Source organism: Antedon bifida, chromosome 7, assembly GCF_963402885.1.
Source record: "Antedon bifida chromosome 7, ecAntBifi1.1, whole genome shotgun sequence".
Lineage (NCBI taxonomy): Eukaryota > Metazoa > Echinodermata > Crinoidea > Comatulida > Antedonidae > Antedon > Antedon bifida.
The window spans coordinates 13,374,974-13,392,485 of record NC_136232.1 but is presented as its reverse complement, the minus strand read 5'-3'; the positions used below and the strand labels follow the sequence as shown (position 1 = coordinate 13,392,485).

Sequence of the window (17,512 nt, the reverse complement as noted above, 5' to 3'; positions counted from 1 at the left end):
CCCAATCGTGCCTATCAATTGTTTAATAACAAGTTAACCAGTCTGTACAATTCCAGTATTAAAACTACACGTATTAAACGTAATTTTTGCAAAGAGCGTAAACCATGGATCACTGTCGGTCTGATTAAATCAATTGGTACCAGAAATAAGCTTTATACTGCCTACCTCAAATCTAAGAAACAGACCGATAAGGACAAATACATAAAATATAGAAACAAATTAACTAATTTACTTCGCATAGCAAATAAAGAGTATTATGCCTCAAAATTCAACCAGTATACCAACAATATTCATAAAACCTGGCGAACAATCAATGGAATCTTAGGTAAAAATAAAAAACAAAACCAACCCTTCTCACAATTGTAAAATTACTAATCCCGGACTTATTGCTGAACACTTTAATGATTATTTTATTAATATTGGGAACAACCTTGCGCAAAGTATTTCATATAATGGCAACTCAAATTTTAAATCATTTCTTAATCATTCCTTTATTTCAAACTCTCTCTATTTAACTCCAATAACGGAAACTGAAATTGTTGATATAATCTTAAAACTTAGGGACAATAAGAGTCCAGGATCTGATGGATTTTCCAATCAAGTTATTAAAACATCATAAACTTTATATCTAAGCCTTTAGTCCATATTTTTAACCTATCATTTCAAACTGGAATTTTTCCAGACCTTTTAAAAATTGCCAAAGTAATTCCTATATTCAAAAAAGGCGATCCCCATTACTTTGAAAATTACAGACCGATTTCCCTGCTGCCTTGCCTGTCCAAGGTTTTAGAACGCCTAATCTACAACAGACTTTATACTTTTTTTTCTAAATACGATATCCTCTTTAAGCATCAGTACGGTTTTAGAAAAGCTTTTTCCACTGACCTTGCAATAACTGATCTCTATGATAAACTGACTTCTGCACTTTCAAACAATGAACACACCGTTGGTATTTTTCTTGACTTGAGTAAGGCCTTTGACACTATCAATCATGAGATACTTCTTCACAAACTTCAGCAGAGGCCTTCCTCTTAAACTCTTAAAAAGCTACCTTACCAGTCGCCAACAATTCACTGCTTTCCCCCCTTTTGACTCCAAACTATCCTCCATTCTATGCGGCGTTCCGCAAGGCTCCATACTCGGTCCCTTATTATTTTTAACATATATAAACGATCTCCCCAACTGTTCCAAATTACTCAAATTTATACTTTATGCGGATGACACTAATATTATTTATTCTCATAAAAATGATCAAATTTTAGTTAATACAATTAATAGTGAATTACGCAAAGTTTCTGATTGGTTCCAAATCAATAAATTATCGCTAAATGAATCCAAATCAAATTATATTATATTTAAACATAAAAACAAAAAATCCATCTCTCAAAACTTAAAAGTTTTAATTAATGACAAGGTAATCACACATGTTGAGGAAACCAAATTTTTTGGCGTCTCCATTGACTCAAAATTATCTTGGAAACATCATATCAATACAATCGCCAACACAATTGCGAGAAACACTGGTATGATGAACAAATTAAAGCACACACTTCCATCAAACATTTTATTTAATTTATATAATACTTTAATTCTTCCGTACATATCATACTGCAACATTGCCTGGGCCGTTACACCTGGCAAGTTCAGCACTTTATGCCCCTGGACTAGTTTCGAAACTACCAATATTGACCGAATTTTTAAATTGCAAAAACGTGCAATCCGAATCTGTTCAGGGGCATCATTCAGATCTCATTCAAAACACTTATTTTTTAACTTTAAATCTCTCAACGTCTTTGATGTTAATAAACTTCAAACTGCATTATTCATGTACCGACTTACAAATAATCTACTTCCGACCCACATATGTTCACTCTTTACTAAACCTTCTGATACCCATACACATTTTACCCGTTTTTCCAATACTAATGTATACACTGTTCAAAACTGCGACTCGCACATTAGACGTCATTCAATACTTTACACCGGACCTAAACTTTGGGAAAGTCTTTCACATTCACTGATAAAGAAACCTTCACTTTTTAGTTTTAAAATTACATATAAGCAATCTCTAATCCAAGCATATGATGAATAAGGTGTTATGATTATTTTTAATTATGTTAATTTATTGTTATTCTATTTTTTATATATTATATTTTAATCACAACTATTACTGATATTTGTTATTCTCCAATTTTTACTAGGCATTTTGTACAGCAAATATCAATATTTCATGTGCTTTTTTTTGTCATGTACCGTAACTGCAGTCTTGTTAGGGGGTCAAGCTTAAAGTATCATACTTATTTGACCTCCTTTCACACTTCTTTGTTGTACAAGTATCTCTATATATTTTGTTTAAATTAGTTTGATTATCTTAATGTTTCACATAACTTGTATTATTTTTGAAGTGTGAAAAATTGAATAAAAGAAAGAAAAGAAAGATACGTAAACTGTCATCTGTTTCTGCCAAACCATCGATGTAGTTTCTATATGACTCTATGAGCTCATGCGAATTTAATAATGGTTACCCATACCCATTCATTATGGTAAGATTGGGTTATGGGTTACCCACAGCCGTTTGTGACTTTTTTCGTAGCGAGGCGATGCAGAAATAATTTTATATAAACAATAACTACTTCATGATTTCTGCATTGCTTAAGAATAGTTGCCTGCCGATCAAATCAAACACAATGTTGATGTAGGCCTACAAGTTATTTAACATAAAATCTAAGGTTTGAAATGTCTGTAAACCATGCATTGTGTGTTAATTATTACATTATTCTTAAATCTTATTAATATATACCCGTTCCGATATTATTGTTAAATGCTATGAATAAATGGAGTTATACGAGTCAAGCACATGCATTATTCATCCTCGGTAGTTCGTAAAAGCTGTTGAATTTCATTTTGACGCACGTGTTTGTTTTCTTATTCTTCCTCATTTGAAACATTGTGAGAATATTGCCAATTTGACATTTGACATTCATGTAAATGTTAATACGAATGGGGGAAACTAGCATTTGTTTTAATCAGAAAGATAGACAAAAGAATCTCGCTGTTCCACACCAACCAAGTGGCCTGATTACATGTATATTTGGAGCCTGAGTAATATTTTGTTACAGCAAGGAGGATTCGCCATTGTTAGGCAGAACAAAAATGACAAACTACCAAATGTTGCTATAATCTGAACGTTATATAATAATATGCGGCAATTTGAATTGTTTATAACTGTAACTGTATAAAATAAACACAAGTTTAAAGAAACCCCAAATAATCCGTTTTTTCACTTACAGATTTTACTACCCAAATATCTTAAATTGGCTACCTTCCATCATAAATACATTTACGTACGTGCAAAATTTGGTAAATCGCGCGTTACTTCTAGAATGTTTACTCGGGGTATATAAAATTGGTTCGTACTTTCGGTACTGATTTTAACCACCTGATGTAACACTGTTTACTAATTAAATTGAGTTAGATAATTAGTTATTAACAATTAAAACGAATTTAATAACACAGTAAAATGGTGCTCATAACAGTTAAATGGTGCCTCAGATAACTTTTATTTAACAAACACAGTAAAGTGGTGCTCATCACAGTTAAACGGTGCCTCAGGTAACTTTTATTTAATGAACATAGTAAAGTGGTGCTCATCACAGTCAAATGGTGCCTCAGTTAACTTTTATTTAATGAACATAGTAAAGTGGTGCTCATCACAGTTAAACGGTGCCTCAGGTAACTTTTATTTAATGAACATAGTAAAGTGGTGCTCATCACAGTCAAATGGTGCCTCAGTTAACTTTTATTTAATGAACATAGTAAAGTGGTGCTCATCACAGTTAAATGGTGCCTCAGTTAAGTTTATTTAATGAACATAGTAAAGTGGTGCTCATCACAGTTAAATGGTGCCTCAGGTAACTTTTATTTAATGAACATAGTAAAGTGGTGCTCATCACAGTCAAATGGTGCCTCAGTTAACTTTTATTTAATGAACATAGTAAAGTGGTGCTCATCACAGTTAAATGGTGCCTCAGTTAAGTTTATTTAATGAACATAGTAAAGTGGTGCTCATCACAGTTAAATGGTGCCTCAGTTAACTTTTATTTAATGAACATAGTAAAGTGGTGCTCATCACAGTTAAATGGTGCCTCAGTTAAGTTTTATTTAATGAACATAGTAAAGTGGTGCTCATCACAGTTAAATGGTGCCTCAGTTAACTTTTATTTAATGAACATAGTAAAGTGGTGCTCATCACAGTTAAATGGTGCCTCAGTTAAGTTTTATTTAATGAACATAGTAAAGTGGTGCTCATCACAGTTAAATGGTGCCTCAGTTAACTTTTATTTAATGAACATAGTAAAGTGGTGCTCATCACAGTTAAATGGTGCCTCAGTTAACTTTTATTTAATGAACATAGTAAAGTGGTGCTCATCACAGTTAAATGGTGCCTCAGGTAACTTTTATTTAATAAACACAGTAAAGTGGTGCTCATCACAGTTAAATGTTGCCTCAGGTAACTTTTGTTTAATAAACATAGTAAAGTGGTGCTCATTACAGTTAAATGGTGCCTCAGGTAACTTTTATTTAATAAACACAGTAAAGTGGTGCTCATCATAGTTAAATGGTGCCTCAGGTAACTTTTATTTAATAAACACAATGTATTTATTAAATAAAAGTTAACTACACTACTACTACTAATACTAGATAGAGCCTGCTGAGTGTGCGCTCTACTCCTGGGAGTAAGTGTATCGGCGATGAGTCAGAACAGGGGAATAAAAACTCAATAAAACTAGATATAATTTATAAAGTTTCCTTACCAACTACTAAAACTGACTATCGACGCAAGAAACGATTATGAAGGTTATTAAATAAGCACAACACGGAAAGAAAAAAAACCCGAAAATTACACACACGGTTCTATCAGCCCAACACGTTGAGGTGACCTTTTGATCTTCTTGAAATATGAATATGCAAATTACCTCTGCTCATGTATAATAATTACCATATTTAAAGGGTGCCTCTGTAGCGGCTACCACCTTGTACGCGCGGCATGCTGAACGTTCGGTGATTCGGCTAGAAGAAGACGAAATATTATTTATTCGGCCTACCTGATAATATTATTATTATTATTATTAATGTATGCTTATTGATGGAAATTCTTCTGTTAATTTAAACGACCTATAGGCCTAAGTGAATATTTTATTGCCAATGAATAATTAATTAGTAATTACCGTAAATCTTCTAATTCTAACCCTGGGTTATTATTCTTTGATTGTTTTTTAGGGTGAGTTACTATTAGAAGGGGGCTTACTGTAGAGTAGTGGGTTACTATTAGTAATCTTAAATTAGGCACCTGAAAATAGTAACCCACCCCCAACTTTTCCGGTCAGCAACTCATAGCAAAATAATAAAAAAGTACGAATAAATAAATTTGGTTGAACTCTAACATTATTTTATAAACTCAAAAACACTCAATCCTCCCCCACTCCCGAGAACAACATACATTATCTCCTTATTTTCAAAATACGGCTGCATCATAAGATTTTGTGACTCTAAAGTAACCCCCATGGGTTACTATTAGAATAGTGGGTTATTATTATAGATTGACTTATAAGGTGAGTTACTATTAGAAGAGAGGTTACTATTAGAGTGTGGGTTACTATTTGAAGGTTTACGTTATCTGTATATTATTCTTCGCAAGGTAAGGTGAATGCAACGCCTAACTAGGCCTAGGCTACACCCGACCCAGTAGATATTCAACTTATATCAACAGATACCGCCTTTTATATCGGCAAAATATAAGATTTGACATTCCCTCGGGGATGTCAAATCTTATATTAGGCTTTTTGTGTACAATATATCTGTTTTTAATCCACGTTGTTCTTTTGTTTTAACATCTTCATTTCCCCATGATGTTAGAAACAATTTGATTTATAATTGATTTATGGTTAAAATAAATCAATTGAATACAAACATTATAAAACAATTATACTAATATTGATTAGGAAGGGAAAAGGACTCAATCGTAAAATAAAGTCTTGCTGGCAACATCAGCGTCTCATACTTTTTGTATTGTAACATTGTTCTGTATCATGTTTTGTATGTTGATTTTGACCGAATAAATGAATGAATGAATGAATACTCGTTCACGTGAGTGTGTGGTGGCTGACATCTGACTGAACAACAAAGTCATGTTTTTAGATAAAATCAATTTATTTATAGTATTTATCCGGCAAGATAACTTACATATTATATATCATGGGATATTTTTCTAGCCATAAACAACTTAAAACATATCGTAGGCCTAGTAATTTATTTAAAATCGACAGAACAAAAACCCGGACCGATTTTGGCAGTGGCGGGCTGCTTTTGGCCACAAATTTAGCCAAAACTGGTCCGGCCCGGACCATATTTGTCGTGACAGGCCCTTGGAGAATAAACTTAAAACCTTAAGATATAGTATGTCAATACTTTGACAATACTGTAAATAGGCCTACGTATTAACCACTTTTGGTCGCCATTTGAATCGCAAATTTCTCACTGTGGATGTTGGTATATACACATAACCTCTATTATTACTGTGAGTGTGGGCCCTACTGTGAGATTATAAACACATAATATACAAATAAACTTTATATTATTGCTTTTCTACGTTTGTATTAATTAACAATTATCCAAAAATATTTGACAGTCACAGTTTTAACAAAGTATTAAATCGCAAATGTTTTACTGTATTTAGTGGTATATTATTTATAGGCCTATAAAACATATAAATATTTCGTTACCGAGTGGATAAAGAATATATTTAAAAATTGTTCCTCTTTGTACTCATCCTCTTCCCCATCCCTCAACCCTAATGTTACATAGAAAACACAAATTTTGTTGTTGTTGTTTAAATGAGTTTTAGTTGACTATATAAATCACGGTGTTTATCGTATTTATTCGATTCTGTAAACGACAATGTATTATGGTCCTGCGGTACGTACATTTGAAAGCGCCAATTTTTTTACGCTGAAATTACTGTGTATTCGAGAACCATCTGTGACTAGTTTGTTGATTGGTAAAATATAGCGACCTTTCCTCGACTATTTTTTTTCAATGAAAATAAAATAATATTAGATATCAATAATTGTTTAGCGAAGTTTTATAATCAAGGCGTGACAGAGCGTCTTAATGGAACAGTCCCAACTGACACTATTAATATTTACGGCATTCTGGCTTACAATTGCGGAGTTCAAATTGGATTTGGCAGTTCTACCAATGGAACTTGTCTTCTGTAGATCTACTTTTTTTTAAAGATTTTTTAAATCATGAAGTTCGACGCAATTCTTGAATGCATTGGTAGTTTCGGAACATATCAGAAGCGTATACTTGTCAGTGTTTGTATGGTATGGCTTCATTGCTCTTTTCATCAATTCGGTCAGGTTTTTTTAGCAGCTAATGTTGACTTCTGGTGCACAACATCGGAGTTCGAAGAGCTAGATTGCCCGGCATCCTGGAATCTAACAGAAAACCGATGCAGTGATGCAAAGTACTCTTTTTTGGTGCCCAGTGATGGTGAAGGCTGTTCTAAATTTAGTAATGTTACAGTTGATACGTTTCTAAGCGGAGGAGAGCCAACCGAAGGCTGGCCTGTTGGCTCATGCCACGAATGGGTGTACGATACACAGCAGTATAAATCAACAATTATACAAGAGGTAAAAGAGTTAAAACTAATATTTTATACTATTCATTATGTTCTGATGAATCCTTCGACCATGGGTATATGTGCCGTTATCGTAAAGCCGATTGTACCTACTATTACTGTTTATACCAAAGTTACGAAACCAGTATGCCTACTGTATTACGCTTGACGTCAAGAATCTGTTTTTAGATTTACCCTTTTTTATCTTGAGCATCAATTCTAATTTTGTTTAAATGTGTCTTACAATCTTTTGGATTTTGATTTAAATAAGAGAGATTTTGGTAAAGTAGCAGTTTTGTTTACGGAAATAGGCCTTGATGTAAATTATGATCATTGAGTATTTATTTATTATCCAATCTGTGATTAAGGTTTGGAATTTAATCGGTGCTTTTCCTTCTTAATTACTATGTTTTGTATTTATCATAGTGGAATCTTGTCTGTGACGACAAAACAAAACCTGCAATCGCGCAGTCAATTTTCTTCTTGGGTGTTTTATTTGGATCATTCTTTATTGGTGCAATGTCAGACAGGTAGGCAGTTATAGTTAGAACTATAAATTATTGTAACTAAATAGATAATGTAAGAAATGTTCTAAATCGACCTCTATCAACAATTATTCCTTTTAATAAGTAGCAGTAAATCATTTGTTCATATTCGTTCCATGGCTCCAAGCCCGGACCACATAATAATTTAAGAGCCGAAGTAACAGCCGCCAGATTATCAAGTTGTGACCGCCAGAACTTTCTGGCGGTCGTTACGTCCTATGCTTTTAATGGTGTGTAGAATATTCCTAACAGTGTCACGGGTATTTGTTCAAACAATTATTTACCTGATATACCCGTAATTTTAATTGAAATTCAATGGGTTTTTGTCTTTTCATAAGCGAAATCATTATTTTTTTAAATAAGTAAACCAATTATAAAAACTACAAAATAACCCATTCATTTTTATACATCTTTATTTGTTCATGTTTTGAGGGCAATACATCTTTAACGTTTACATTTTGCTTATTTAGGTTAGGTAGAAAACCGATGTTCTTTGCGTCATTGGTAATACAGTGTATATTTGGTTTTGCTGCGTCATTCTCCACTTCATACGCCATGTTTACTTGCCTAAGATTTGTCGTGGGAGTCGCTAATGTTGGAGTTTTTATGAATGCCTATATTCTATGTAAGTTTTTTGAATAATAAAGATAAGATTATTTTAAAACATCAAGTTGAACCGGAACTGATATAGCATAAATGTTGAATAAACAACAAATGTATCTATTTGGTCCAGTTCAAGCCACATTTACCACTTCCAAATGCAAGGTGTTATAATTGTTGGTCTTTCAGGTACTGAATGGGTTGGACCTTCCTATAGGAAGTACGTAATTGTCTATTCATCGACATTGTGGGCCAGTGGTCAAATGGTTTTGGCTTTCTTGGCTTTTCTGATCCCGAGATGGCGGACACTACAATTGGTAATCTCACTGTGGGGTGTCGTCTTTTTAGCCTTAATTCCGTAGGTTCATAATTTAGTCTACAAAGTTGATTCATACAAATCTCCTGTACACCAGGTTCCTCTTCTGAGCCAGATAGGCCTAACTCTCTCTATTCCCGTGCTAACGGTTCTTTACTAATTACCAAAGTACAAAACGTTAACTCGTACACACTTTCTCTCGACTTTCATTGTTAATCATTAGCCTAGTGCCTACAACTTGATAGTAATGATTCTTTGTTTAACCATCGTAACATTTGAAAATAAAGTCCAGTATAGTAACTATCGATATTCTTCGACATAAATTGTCCTACCTTGTCAAATCTCTAACGGTACTTGGCCTTTTGTCCCAATATTTTTGGAAAACATCTTAATTTTAGAAGAAAAAAATCATTGGCATGGTTCTCATTGTAATTTGTTTAGTTTGACACCAGAATCTGCAAGATGGCTAATCATGGAAGGGAGATTGAAGGAGGCCAAAGCTGCAATTGACAAAGCTGCTAAAACAAATTGCGTTAAAATGACGCAAAACATCTTCGAGGATGATGCTGATGAAAGTAATGAGGTAACTTTAATTGGTCATCTTGACTACTTATGTCCAGTTATGTAGTGAATGAAGAGTATAAGATATTTGTGCCAGATGATGTCTGTATTATTAAAATGAGAAATGAGTAAGAATCGTACGTAATGAAGAGAATGGTAAGGCAGAAATTGCGACTGTTTTCTATAAATGTGGTAAAGTCTGTGTTATCGATTTTAAATCAACCAACATTTCTGTTTTAGATTTAGGCCTAATTAAACGTTAATTAATTCAAATACAGAAAAAATAAATTTTTTATTTAAGTCACTACCAAGAATTTTAAAAGGGATGGGCAAGGTTTTGTTCCATTTAAAAGCCTTACTGTTATATGTTATTCCAAATACTGTAGTTGGTTCATGAGCAAACAATAACCTATGACTCGACGCAAGTTTTGAAAACTGTACCCACTGTATTTGGCAGAAATGCGCATGCGAACATTTTCCATTTTTGCTTATTTATTTATATATTGTCATATTGAATATCATATTGCCCATTTAGTATACAAATAATTAATTTTTATTGGTTCAATGGTGAGATTATGAAAAAATTGTCTCTTTTAATCTATCTAAATGAACAGTCAATCTTCGAATGAAATATTCATTTTTGTTTTATAATACACCTATGCTTACTGTGAAAATAATTCAGTACGATATGCGTAGGCCTAGACTGTATTAGGGATGAGTAAGGTATAACACTTAAAATATAGTACAGTTTTGTCCTTCGCGCTATTGCTCCCCACTTCGAGACAGGTCATCAGTCCAGGCCGACGACCGACGGCATATCGATTGACTTGACCTATGGTGGTCATCGTTCGTCGCAAAACGAAAGATTCCAACAACACCTCGATATTCATATAAGTTACAGATACAGACACACTAAAATGTAAATATATTAATAATAATAATCATTATAATGCCATGGAGATCATTGATTATAATATATTATACGAAAGGGCTAGTGTTGCCAGAAGCTCTGCTATTTTTTCTGGCTGTTTTACCGCTTTTTGCTTACTTTATTTTGTATCTCTGTTGAGATCCAGCCAGTGATACCCACAGAATTGTTCCCTTTTTCAGTAATTTGCCTTTAGATTTATATATAATATGGTTATATATTTTGTTTTTCTACAGGATCAAAAACCCAAGGGAAACAATGCAATCGTTAGTCTTTTCAAAACTCCGAATATGCGGCGAAAGACACTGAGTTTGATGTTTGTGTGGTAGTTATTCATATTTATCATTTATTAATATCAAGGCAATCAAATGACCTAGTTAATAATTCATATTATGATACTCATACTATTATATTGCTTGTGAATTAATATTTACTGGTACTGGTACTGGTTCAAATAACCGTCTCACAGAGACATCTGGTAGCCATTGACTTAAAGTTGGCATTTGGATGTGTTACTTTTAAATGTAGGCCTACAGTATGAGAGTGACTACTACCAAATTACACAGTCTCAAAACAACTTATAAACAGTTCATATATACAGTTAAAACATTGCTGGGAATTATAAATTTCTGTTGAAATTTATATCTGAAAAATGGGCGTATATTCTTATCTTTAATTGGCTTCAACAAAAACAAAATTTCATTAAAGATGTATTGTCCCCCAAAATCATGAAAAATAAAGATTTTTAAAATCGGACTTTGAATAGGCCATTTTGCAGTTTTAATGAAGTTGTTCACTTCCATAAGAAAAAAAACGGGAGGAAAAAATTATTTCCCCTATAAAAAGACAAAATAAACAGTTAAATTACCCAAAAACTCATTGTCTTCCAGACAATTTGAAATTTTTTTTGCTTTAAATTATATTTTTCTCAGGTAAATAAATTTTTTTCAGACCCAATTTTTTGTGAGAGTCAATAACTATTATGTGACATTAAAATAACATATTCAAAAAAAAAATAAAAAAAAATATTTTTTTAGGGGGACAATATATCTTTAAGATCTACGTGACACCAAAATCCGTACCATCCAAAATCCGTACGTTTTGATTTAATTCAAAACCCTCCACTTTCAATATACATTAATCAAGATTGGGAAAACATAAAAATAAAGTGCGTATAGTACACACCATCTGGTTTTATGCATTTTAATGTCAAAATGAAATGTAACGGTACACATAAAAAAAATGAAAATTCAAAAGAACTGTTAAATCTGAAATATTGTGTCTATTTCGATAAAATCATTTTTAAAAATTAGATGCCTATTTAAACTTCATATTCCTAAAAAATCAGACACATAGGACCTTTTAAAGTACTAAAATACAATTACATAGCAATAACAACAAGTCAACGTATGGTACTAATCGCAGATCAAAGTCTATTACGATATCCTATCTTGGCAAGTGAGCTCATCGTTCTTTTTGATTGTCTTGCTTTAAGTGAGACCATGGGCAAAAAGAGACAGAATGACAATCTGTAATTAAACATATCATGTCGTTATTGCAGTATGCCTAGTAGAATTCATTTATCTTTATTTAATTTTTATAGTCACTCGTTATTAAACTTCCATATACAAGCTTGGCTGATTGAGAATACATGTCTATGGTTACTTTAAACTACAGTCGTAAGAAAATGAAATTTCCGTAGTCCGATTTTTGATGAAATTAAAACAATTGTTCAGCAACGCATTTGTGTTGTCAACATCTTCATTCGGCGCATACATGTCAATAGTGCAATCGGACTGCACATACGATTTATACCTATTTTTACAATATTAACAACAACTTTATATTGACCGGGTGTGTTTGATTGAAGTCAGTGTTTTATCATTGGGCATTATAATAGTGTTTCGTCTCACCACTGTCACAAGTAATTCCCTTTGTCTACGTTGAGACATTCAACAGAAAGATCAACAATAAAATAATAAATAAAATAATTTTCTTCTTTCTCTAACCATTTCTATTTTTAGACTCTACAGCTCACTATGTCGGTCGGTTGGTTGGTCGGTCGCTTGGTGGGTCGGTTGGTCGGTCGGTCAGTTGGTCGGTAAACACTGAGCACGTGACTGCAGCCATGTATATAGCCTTGTTCTTTATCTATATATACATTTACGTAAGGGCAAAATTCGGTAAATCGCGCGTTATTTCTAGAATGTTTACTCGATGGATATACAAAGTTGGTTCGTCCTTTCGATACTGATTTTAACCACCTGATGTAACCCTGTTTACTAATTAAATTGAGTTCGATAATTAGCTATTGACAATTAAAACGAATTTAGGTTCAACAATTTGCCCCAAATACGGGTGTTTTCCGATCGTGGTATACACTGTCTAATGCATGTCCATCTTGAAAAATACCCGCACACAATAATACGAGGATGCTTCGCATTTTCCTATCTCCTCGTACGATAATTGTTTTTAATGGCTGAAAACCGGTTGAACAGCTCGAGTACAGCATCATAATGTTGAAGACAGGCCTATTTTCTTTAAAAAATACTATTTTGATAGATTTAATACACGTTTATACAAATGTATTGATTTGCAGTATTACTAATTAGGCCTAAACATATTCTGGCGTACATTTCAGCTTTTTTTTTGTAGAGGATTAGTTTGTAAATACTGGATTAACACATTTTTCAGGTTTGTTGCCAGTTTTGTTTATTATGGTCTAAGCTTGAGTACATCTGGTCTTGGAGTTAATGACTACCTTGCATTCTTTATTGGAGGTGCCGTCATCATCCCCAGCAGAATCCTGCTCATATTTGCACTGGACATTATTGGCAGACGTCACTCTTTATTCTGGTCAATGTTGATTGGTGGGATAGGCTGCATTCTTACAATATGGACTCGTGAGTGTACAGGCCTACGTTTAATTTAATTGAATTGATTATTGGTGGAAAATACAGGAGATCAATCTGCTTTGCGGGTACAGCAACATTCACTTGTTCCGTTTCACTGAAGGCAAGACGGAGCCGTTTGTGTGTTAAGTGTTACTTTAGCATGCTGCGAGTCTTTGCGTAATGCGCATGTTCGTATCAGTTATGTTATACACTATTGCTTTTTAATAGCCTTGCTACATACACCTACGCTTAGGGCCTACCACCAAGAATTTTCACAGTATGAAATGCTAACGTGATAGATCTTACATTCTTTATAATGGGATTCTCTGTATGGCTATTTATTTATAATCTATATATAAATTATGGTTAATTCTGACATAGGCGAGCACAATGGAAAAACTTCGGTACAAATCTCTGCCTTGGATACCTAACTGATCTATCTCAGCTGTACCGTGAAATGTAAATTTGATAACATTAGTTTTCACTATTACGATATTGTTCCATATTTCTATCTTAGGAAGATATTATAAAGAGTTTTTTAACAAAATTTATGATTTCAACAGTCGATTTTCAACTTAATTTAAATTCTTCGCGGTCAAAGTAATTTCCGGGTTCACAATGAGTTCACATTGCAACAACCTGGAAGCAGTTAAAATAATAGATTTGACCCTAAAGGTGACTGGAAACAGGCACTTTCCATCAATCAATACAGTGTCCCTTTGGAAGATGGAAGAAAAAACCGATAGTAGGACTGGAGCTTAAGTTGGCCATTAAAAGTGGCTATAGCCATTTCAGTTTTTTGTTTATTTTAGGAACGGACCGCGCGCGCGTGTGAAGGTACAGTAGTTACAAAATAACAATTATACTGCAAATTAATAAAGATCAAATTAAATATACGCTATAAAGAATCGGAATATATTGTGGGGAATAGTATTATAACATTACATAGGGAGATTTGATGATAAGACATTTTGTTTAAAATCGAGTGAAATACCGATAGCCGAGTTTTATTGAGTAGTCTGGCAGGAATAACTGTAGGCTATGTCCCGTTAGGACCGAGATGTCTGCCCATGTTGCAAGCCATAATGTCTTCTTTCTTTGGCCGAAACGGCCCACTCTGTCATGGAAGTTAGTTTCAAAAGATGTTTAAATTAAATAATGTATTAATTATTAGGATGGTATTTATTTGAATAAACGCCTCTCCAATAAAACATTACTTTGAATAATAATCCCCCCCCCCCCCAACCCCACTATCTAATAAACGTCCATCCACATTTATAATAACACAATTATACTATTTGTAGTAGAATTCATCGCACTGTTATCTACAATTTACCAAGCATTTGTTATTCTTTTTACCACTTTTCATATCTATTAGAGGATTTCATCTGATTATAAATGTTACCATATTATTAAAACTAAAAAATTTAACATATCCCTCGAATAAGCACCTCCCTCAAATGAACTCCGCCTCCCCACCTCCGCCCTATAAGGGCGCTACCAAACAATAAACACTATACTTTAAAATGTTATTAATCATCTAAGACACTGTGAAACAGTTTTACGAATGTCAAGCATTTTCAATAATGGTAACCGACAGAAAACGTACAAGGAGAACATTATCATTCCGAGAACCATCGTCTACACTTCCTAGAGGGGGAGCGAGCGAAGCGAGCTCACCCTCTAGTAATAATAATTATAATAACACAATAATAATAATAATAATAATTATTATTATTATTTATGCAGATTTCAGGCCCAAATTATGTTACATGTAGCACATGTGGTGTGATGTATTATGTTTAGGTTAGGCTTATTTCCTATGATACCGAATTTGCCTATGATACTAAAATTATACACACAAAGCGTGCTTCTTTTACGTTACGTCAATGATTAACATACGTTGTGCTAGACTGTCCAATATGTAATTTTTTATAATATATAATATAAATATATATATAATTTTTTTACAGCTATAGGAACATGGACAATTACTACCGCTATGATTGGAAAACTCTGCCTCTCTTTCGCTTTTGCAGCATTGTATGTCTTTTCATCTGAATTGTTCCCAACACCTGTTAGGTAATAAAGTGTTTATAATGTGTAACTAAAATTATATGACGTCAGAAATACAACAAGATACAGTTATATTAGATATGTTTTTATTTATTTGAAATACTTCACCTAAAGAATTGTGGCACTCACGAAACTATGGTGCAGTCAAAATAAAGTATATACAGTGTATCACGTTTCAATAGTGGTATTAAGTAGGCCCTATGTATAGTAAGTAAGTATTAAGCAACATCATGGCAACGGGGAAAATCTGCTGAAGAAAATGGGAATGTTTTTAGCTAACCAAGCAGCTCTTAAGTAGTTCACAAAGTAACAAATATGTTGAGAGATTCCTCATTAATTGCAATAATAGAATCTCCGCCTAAAATATTCATTATTTATTTTCAAAATGTATAATGAATATGCCATGTACAAGACCATTAGTAGAATGGTTAATCGTTCCTTTCAAATGCATTACAATTTAATAATCAATCGTTATAAAAGTTTGTTTCATCGAGTAAATCTCTAAATTAAGGAAAGTTTTTATTTTTTAATACGAATTTGGGGATTTATGTTTAAAATAATTCAAATGAATGAACATTAGACCACGTGTGATCGTTCATAGCGTCAAATAATGTAACTCTAGCTAATTCATGTAATTGAAATAATGGAACCCAGAAAGTTCGTCATCTCCTTGGAGTTTATAATATAATTGCAACTTCTTCATAAATATTCCATGGATGGATATTGCAATTGAAGGAATTACAATGGGTTTCCACAATATGTTTCCATACACCCGATTAAAGTCATCAAGGTTAGCTATGATACCTTTTATATAATTATTTTAAGCTGGTCGGTCTTTACTATTACATGTTCATAATGCATTTTAAAACACTTTTTCAGGAGCACTGGTTTAGGACTATCATCAACATCTGCTCGAGTTGGAGGAGTTATTGCGCCACTAATTCTAGAACTGCAACGTGTATGGTCACCGTTGCCGTATCTACTATTTGGTTGTTTGAGCATTGCGGGTGGATTTCTAACATTAACCCTTCCTGAAACCAATGGAATGCAGCTTCCAGAAACATTGAAAGAAGGGGAGGATTTCAAACTGAGTAATTCCAGAAGCAACAGAATTGTTTAGTATTTAGCTTAAGGAACAACCAAAAGCAACACATTAAGAGGGTATTTTTGGGGTTTTGGAATTTGTTTTCTTGTATAAACTTATGGTCGGAGGCCTATAATTTGTGCATATAATGCAAATAATATCTATCACTTTTCGCGAATTCAACAGTTCAACAAATCGACACATTTAGCCACCTTCCCCACCACCAATCAAAGCCCCACGAGAACAAGATATGGATGGGAATTAGATAACTCGGACAAGTTAGACCAGATGACGAGTTGGTAAAATGTCGCGCCTGAAACTAATAAGGCTTTTTCGTGATTGTCGGAAAGAAAGGAACAAAGTTTCGTTTGTGAAAACATGGAGGTATAAAATAATTATTTTATACCTCCATTTGAAACAGAATCCAGTCAGGATAATGATTATCATAACCTAATAAGATTTATATTTCTTTATATTAGGCATAAACATTTATTAGGCTGTGGGATTTTAAAACATTTTCTCTGTATTGTACTTGTCTTTTCTATCTTATTTTACGTTAAATGTTACTTTGTGTTTTAAATATATTTATTTTTATATTTATTGTTTTTTGTTTAAGAGTCCTCTTGTTACAAGTGCTATCGTACTTCCGAGCTTGAAGATCATGAATAAATATTCATATACGAACAAATTTACTTATCTAACAGTCAGAATTTTTTCTTCAGATTTTTTTTGTATGACTTGATTCAAGATCGTGATATTACTTTCATAAAATTCGTCATGGCGCCCTCTACATCCGCCGACTAACTGAAAAGTTTATTAAAAATGAG

At 33.2% G+C, this 17,512-nt stretch overlaps 1 protein-coding gene across 1 annotated transcript; it reads left to right on the top strand.

Moving 5' to 3' along the window:
• Window positions 1-7,264: 7,264 nt before the first annotated feature.
• On the top strand, window positions 7,265-17,285 carry LOC144849196 (organic cation transporter protein-like). The gene is made up of 9 exons (XM_078706239.1): window positions 7,265-7,694; window positions 8,108-8,211; window positions 8,697-8,851; window positions 9,016-9,184; window positions 9,584-9,725; window positions 10,868-10,956; window positions 13,326-13,534; window positions 15,499-15,607; window positions 16,481-17,285. The coding sequence occupies exons 1-9, from the start codon at window positions 7,308-7,310 to the stop codon at window positions 16,719-16,721; spliced, it is 1,605 nt and encodes a 534-aa protein (XP_078562365.1). The 5' UTR covers window positions 7,265-7,307; the 3' UTR covers window positions 16,722-17,285.
• Window positions 17,286-17,512: the final 227 nt, after the last annotated feature.